This window comes from Setaria viridis, chromosome 8, assembly GCF_005286985.2.
Source record: "Setaria viridis chromosome 8, Setaria_viridis_v4.0, whole genome shotgun sequence".
In the NCBI taxonomy this organism is placed as follows: domain Eukaryota; kingdom Viridiplantae; phylum Streptophyta; class Magnoliopsida; order Poales; family Poaceae; genus Setaria; species Setaria viridis.
The window spans coordinates 28586452-28592938 of record NC_048270.2 but is presented as its reverse complement, the minus strand read 5'-3'; the positions used below and the strand labels follow the sequence as shown (position 1 = coordinate 28592938).

The 6487-nt window shown below is 46.9% G+C and overlaps 1 protein-coding gene across 1 annotated transcript; it reads left to right on the top strand.

Annotated features, from left to right (window-relative positions):
* Nucleotides 1-2346: 2346 nt before the first annotated feature.
* On the top strand, nucleotides 2347-5297 carry LOC117866647 (disease resistance protein PIK6-NP). The gene is made up of 2 exons (XM_034750926.2): nucleotides 2347-4560; nucleotides 4627-5297. The coding sequence occupies exons 1-2, from the start codon at nucleotides 2623-2625 to the stop codon at nucleotides 5062-5064; spliced, it is 2376 nt and encodes a 791-aa protein (XP_034606817.1). The 5' UTR covers nucleotides 2347-2622; the 3' UTR covers nucleotides 5065-5297.
* The last annotated feature ends 1190 nt before the right edge of the window (nucleotides 5298-6487 follow it).

The following is a 6487-nucleotide window of genomic DNA, read 5'->3' as shown; positions in this document are numbered from 1 at the left end:
AAATAAAGCAAGCAGCATGTGCGCGAGTTTGACATTGTGCCTATAATTCCCAATTTACTTTAGCTCGGCAGTAGCCTTCTGAAGTTGCCATATTGTCTTAAGCTCATTCCTAATCTCTCTAAGCTGACTGTTAGCTTTTGCCATTTCTTCCTCCCACTTTTTTGCATCCTCTTCACCTTGCACCTTCTTCTTCATGAGCTTCAACAGAACACCAAAGGCCCTATCATCCCATTCTGGATCAACCCACATCATGTAACCGCATTGCTTCTTTTCATCATGCAAATTAAGCGCCCTTTACAAATCGCCATTGACAATAGTAACATGAAACCACAGAACCAAAATCTCTATGAAGCAGGTAGCCATTACCTTTGGGCAGCAAGCAAACCGATGGCTAGGGTTGAGAAAGGTCCAAGAATACTTCACCACAGCTTTCAACCCGTGATCACACTTATTTTCAGGATGCCAACGGGTAGTTCCCGGAAAGATGTCTCTAAGCAGTAGCTACCAACGGAAGAAGATGATGGAATACTCAAAATCTTCAAAAAGGTCATTGTAACTTGAAATTAAAGTTTAGTTTTGCACTTCATAAACTATAGCCTATCGACTTCTAACACCAATCGGAATGCAAACCTAAGGGTAGGATGAAATTGGAATCTAAATTCCCAATTCCAGATAATCCTCTTCCCTTTGATGAAAGGGGAAAGTAGCGGCACAAAATAGGAGACTGACCTGACCGTAGCTCCTACTCCTACCTTCATTGCTAGGATGCGCCATTCCCACCGCCCTTTGCAGATCTGCGCACCGACGCCTCTAGGCTCAAGTCTTTGCCACAGTCAACAAGAGCGTGCCGGCGAGCCCCTTGCAGTGTACACCGTTGCAGATATACTTGTTGCTCTGGCCTGCAACTGAGAAGTGAACCACACTTATTAGAACTATAATATAAATAGGCTGCCTTTTTCAAAAATTATAAACTGCATCATGTTTAAGTGGTAGTGCTGACTCGTCAGAATCAAGAGCTCACAGGTTCAACCCCTGCTATGGACACTCTTAGCTTTTTAATTTTCTTCCTTTTTTCATCTCAGACTGAGTTGCGGGACCCTTCCAGATTTTATGACGAATTGGAACACCTTATTTCTCAACTCATGCTTGCATGGGGGACTCCTTTGATTTATGAGGTTTTTGCACACCTTATTTTTCAACAAATGCTTGCATGTGGGATGTGGGATCCTGGTTGGTTTATTACGTTTTCGTGGACCTTATATCGTCACAAAACCACCATGTAATAGCGAGTGACGATTTCTTTTTGGCTAAAGTGGCAACTTTTGTGATGTTTCGTAACATTGTCACTAAATTTGCTCGGATGTGAAAATTTATGACGTTTTTAGCCAGAAACATCATAGATCTCTGATGAGAACAAATGCGTCATAAAATTTTCGTCATATATCAACACATTTCTTGTAGTGACATACTAGTTACATAGTAATTATTTTCATAATACTTTTAATCCCAAAGCTCTAATTATATATGAAGTTTCATATATTTACTTAATTTTTACGACAATTATAACATCTTACTAGTACTTAATTGGAATTTTTTTTGAAGTCTTCGTATTAGACCTCCAAAGACGTGGTTAGAAAAAAATAAATTATATAAATTCTCACAAAAGTATAATCAAACGAAAATTCTCACCTTTATATCATTATTAAATATAACCTAAAATGACTCCCTAATCTTTATCCAAATTACCCACCGTGCCATTATAAAAAATAACACCCATAAACTTTTGAGTATCTAAATTGCCTTCGTCATCGAGATCTGAGTTCCGCCGGTGACACACGAACCGCCGCCAGTTGTCCATCCCCCCGAGGCCGATCTACTCGCCTCAACAGTCAACACACATACGCGACCTAGACATCGATGACCCAGGCCTCACCGCACTGCTTGCTCTCGCGGGACCTGGACGCCGAGAAATCGACGTGGACTGCACCGACATCGACATGGTCCATACCTCGCCGCCAGCTCTCGCGACTGGGAAGCCAGGTTCAGCTTTTCCTATCTACAGATCAAGTTTCACTTTAATTTGTGCATATATGCTGTGTGTTCGATGAGATTCCTTTAGGACCTTTCAGTATATACTCAACTATGGCTTAGATGATATTCCTGATGCTCACGACCTTTCAAAAACACAATGGCCGCGGTGGTTCTTGGCTTCTTGCACACCACATGTTTGATGAATTACTAGACATTTGGTGAACTTCTTTTCTTCATGTTTCAACTTTGTTATGTCTTAGTTAGTGAAAATGGACCAAGACAGAAAGAAGAAAGTGAGGACAACTAAAGAGGAAAGCAAGGTTGCCGTGGATAGAAAAATTCGATCCACTGTTCTTTACGAAAAGGGAAAAGGGACATATTCGACACTAGGCCTCCTGCAAGCCTTGTTTTTCCTTGCTTGCTCTACGAGGTATAGCACTGGATGCTAGTTCTTAGAACCGAAGGAAGGGGTTACCAGTGGCAGTGCCAAGTTGCCAACCCATATATATTTATAGATTAGCCCACATTCTCACAGCTTAACCACGCAGCTCATTTAACTATTTCCATCCACCTTGAGAGGTCGACCTTGAGATGGCCGACCTCACCCATGGTGCCGTGGACTCGCTGCTGGGCCTCCTGTCGACGGCGGTGAAGGACGAGGCGCGGCTTCTCGGGGGCGTGCACCGCGACGTGCAGTTTATCAAGGACGAGATGGACAGCATGAACGGCTTCCTGATGCACCTGACCAAGATGGAGGGCGACCACGACGACCAGCTCCGCGCGTGGATGAAGCAGGTCCGCGACATCGCCTACATCGCCGAGGACTGCATCGAGCTCTACCGCCGCGACCTTATGCCGGCGCATGGTGGCGGCGGCCTCCTTGCCCGCCTGCGCCTCCTGCCCGTCTACCTCCAGACGATACCTGCGCGCCACCGCCTCGCAAAGGAAATCAGCGAGCTCAAGGAACGCGTACGCGAGGTTGGCGAGAGGCGCCTGCGCTACGACGTCAAGGTCCCAGAAGCCGCCAGGAAGGAGGCCGTTAAGCAGCCTGGCCAGGACAAAGAAGAAGAGAAGAGGTTGGAGGATTTCCGATGTGCCCTGGAAGTCGCTGGCGCATCGATGCGTTCCTCCCTACCTGATGAGAAGGCAGAAAAGCTATTCAGCGATGTGATCAACAAGCTTCCCACTATTCTTGCATCTGACAAAGATGCCAGGAAGAACATAAGGGACGTTCTCGACAATTGTCGGGAGGATGGTGTCGAATTCGACATCATCGAAATGTTCCTATGTGCCCTGTCAAGGTATCCATATGCGACGCCGCATGATCTGGAGGACCTGGTGCAGAAGAAATTGAAGGCCGGACGCACCAAGGAAGAAATGATGATCTTCTGCTATAGCAAGCTGTCGACGCAGCAGAAGGGCTGCCTGCAGTACCTGACTGCTTTCCTTCAGGAAAGCAGTATCAGCAGGACGAGCATTGTCAGGCGATGGGTCGCTGAAGGCCTCATCGGAAGAGAACAAGGGACAACTCACGAAGAAGCAGGCGAGAGCTGCTTCCATGAGCTTCAGCTTCGATGCTTTGTTCGTCCCAAGGCCATTGGTGACTCCGGCACCGTCAAGAGCTGTATCATGGATAAGTCCGTCCGGGAGTTCATCATTAACATCTCCAAGAGCGAAAACTTTGTGTCTGACATGCCGAGTCACCTGGTTCGCCAGCTTCGAATCCGGGAGATAGTTCAAGGGCCACGACCGGAGAAACCACAAGCCGGCCGTTGGAGCTGCAACATTTGCAGCGGCGACGCTTCAGGAGAGCCACAGCCAGGGCCTGACTCTGATATCGTCGTGGCCAGCGATGGCGGCAGCACAGCTGCACAAGATCTCAAGGAGCCAATGGATAAACTTGTGGATTTCCTCAAAGAACTCCCTAAACTGTATCGGTTGAATGTTCTGGATCTGGGAGGTTGCAAAGGCGTGAGGAAGCGCCACCTGAAGAGCATCTGCAAGGTGGCCGTTTCGCTCAAGTACCTGTGCCTCCGGAAGACAGACATGTCCCGGCTGCCGGCGCGTCACATTGAGGCGCTCAGGCTGTTGGAGACACTGGACATTCGCGAGACCGAAGTGCCGCCCGCCGACACGAAGAACATCTTCCTGCCCCAGTTGAAGCATCTGCTCGCGGGCAGCCGCGACCGCAAGAAGTGCTCTCTCAACACCGTGCGGATGCCTCTCCAAATTGGAAGGATGCGAGAAATGGAGACGCTCTCCCATGTCCAAGTCTCGGATGATGGAGCCGAGCTGGCACATGTTTCCAAGCTGATGCAGTTAAGGAAGCTCGGTTTGGTCCTCCATGGGAATGACCATAAAGCTAACAGCCAAAGTTTGCTTCACGTAATTATAGAGCTGGCAAAATGCCTGCGCTCTTTGTCCATTTGGGTGAGCATTAGCAGTAGTGGAGTGTCTCTTGACATGTCCTATGGATCCACATTCCCAGCTTCCAGTATGGTCCTTGAGAACCTGGAGATCAAGGGACAGGTCAGCCTCCCATCCTGGATCCTGAACCTCGAGCAGCTCGCTAACCTCACTCTAATTGACACCCAGCTGAAAGACGGAGGCATACGAGAGCTTGGGAAGCTCCAAGGCTTGCGCAGCCTCAGGCTCGGTATCAACTCATACAGCGAGAAGTACCTCACCTTCCACCAGGGCCAGGATGAGTTCAAAGCTCTCAAGTTCCTCGTGGTCGAGGGCAATAATATCGCTCAGATCGTCTTTACTGGAGCCGGTGTAGCCCCGAGCCTCGAGAAGATTGTCTTGGATATGGCGGTCATGGATGACATCCCATTTTATGGACTCAAAGACCTTCAGATGCTGAAAGTGATCAAGCTGAGGCTCACCGGCGACTGCTCATACGAGATGCTCATGAAGTTGGAGGGAACCATTGCTGCACTCGAAAGGCGTCCTTCCTTCACGTACTCATTTGCGTTCCCAGACAAGGTGTTCGAAGGTGCAAAAACTGTTGTCTTCGATGCGGAGCAGTAAGTCAAAAAGGATGTCGTGCTGCATGTGTGTCTTTGTGCTTGCTTGTAATAATAAAAAGGATGCATTCTGGGCTGCACACGCTAAAGTGCGCGTCTTACTAATAAGCTCGATGCATGCCTTGTGCGTCAACTCTGCCATGGTTTGCTTTGTGTTTATACGTGTAATGCAATGTACTGTGTCCTATCTATGTACATTTATAGCCATGTGTAATATATATGTGTGTGTACAATACATATGATCTGGGTCTCCAATTGATCGAATACATATGGATCTGTACGCGGCTGATCGATTTGGGTCAGGCAAGCATTGATTTTCTATTTTTTTCCTTGCATTGGACCTCAATTAAGAAGGAAAAAGGGGTGCTAAGTTTTCTGTCTCTCCTTCCCCTTGCACCGCCCCTACTTTTTGCCAACTGCCTCTCTATACATAATGTCCCTTTGTTCTCCCTCTCATGATGCCGTCCCTGCTGCCCAAGCTGCTCATCATGAACGCCCTACCTGCAGCTTCAATTCCTCAACCAAGATGATTGGGGGAGATGGGCTGCAACAAGGAGAATAGGAAAGTGGGAGGAGAAAAAAGGCCATGGAAGTTACGGTTTTGGCTGGTAGTTGTGGTTTTGGATGCTGTTGTCTTAGCTCTCAATGTTTTAGAAGAGCGGTGACCAGAAATGAAAGTACCGTCTCACACTAAATGAAACATCCTCCAACTCAAAGACCAAGGAGGCCTAGGAATCCATTATTTGGAACATGGCAACAGATGTTATGGAATAAATACCTCCACCCCTAGTTGCTTTCACCAACACAGTGGAAAAATGGGGACTCACTTTTAGGCTAGCCTTATGAAGGTGAAGGAGGACTTTTTAATTTCCACTTCGGCACCTTCATAATTACAGGTGGATCATAAAATAGGTTCTGAGAAGATAAATGGTTGGGAAACACAACCCTACTAGAGCATGTTATATAACATAGCCCAATACAGGCAGGTTACTATAGCAGACACTCTTTGACCAGTCTCAGTGAGAGTTTCATAGAGAGTTTCATCAACATTAATTTCTATACCACATCAACAATTTTGCTAACTTGGTAAGGTCTTAAAGAGGAGAGAGAGGATGGAGTTTTATCCCCATGAAACCCAGCCGGCACAATTACCAAGTTTGCAGCCTAGGTAACAGTGCAATAAAACTGTGCATTGAGATTGGCCTTAGCACCTCACCCCCACTATCTCGGGGTGCAGAGATATCATGGGACACACGTTAGTACCATGTAATGATTTATTTCCACGCATTGCAAACATTTTGTTGAGTTAGGAATAGGATGATTTTCGTGAACCTACATCCAAATAGACAGTTCTCAGTGAAATCACACTACCTGACCATGATCCATGCTGATGTCTCTAATTTAAATAAGCGAATATGGAAACTAAA

Bases quoted from the DNA above. Each gene is read 5' to 3' on its own strand.
- LOC117866647 (XM_034750926.2), top strand. From the start codon at position 2,623: ATGGCCGACCTCACCCATGGTGCCGTGGACTCGCTGCTGGGCCTCCTG. The intron at 4,561-4,626 runs GTCAGCCTCCCA...ATTGACACCCAG, and splicing joins ACCTGGAGATCAAGGGACAG to CTGAAAGACGGAGGCATACG.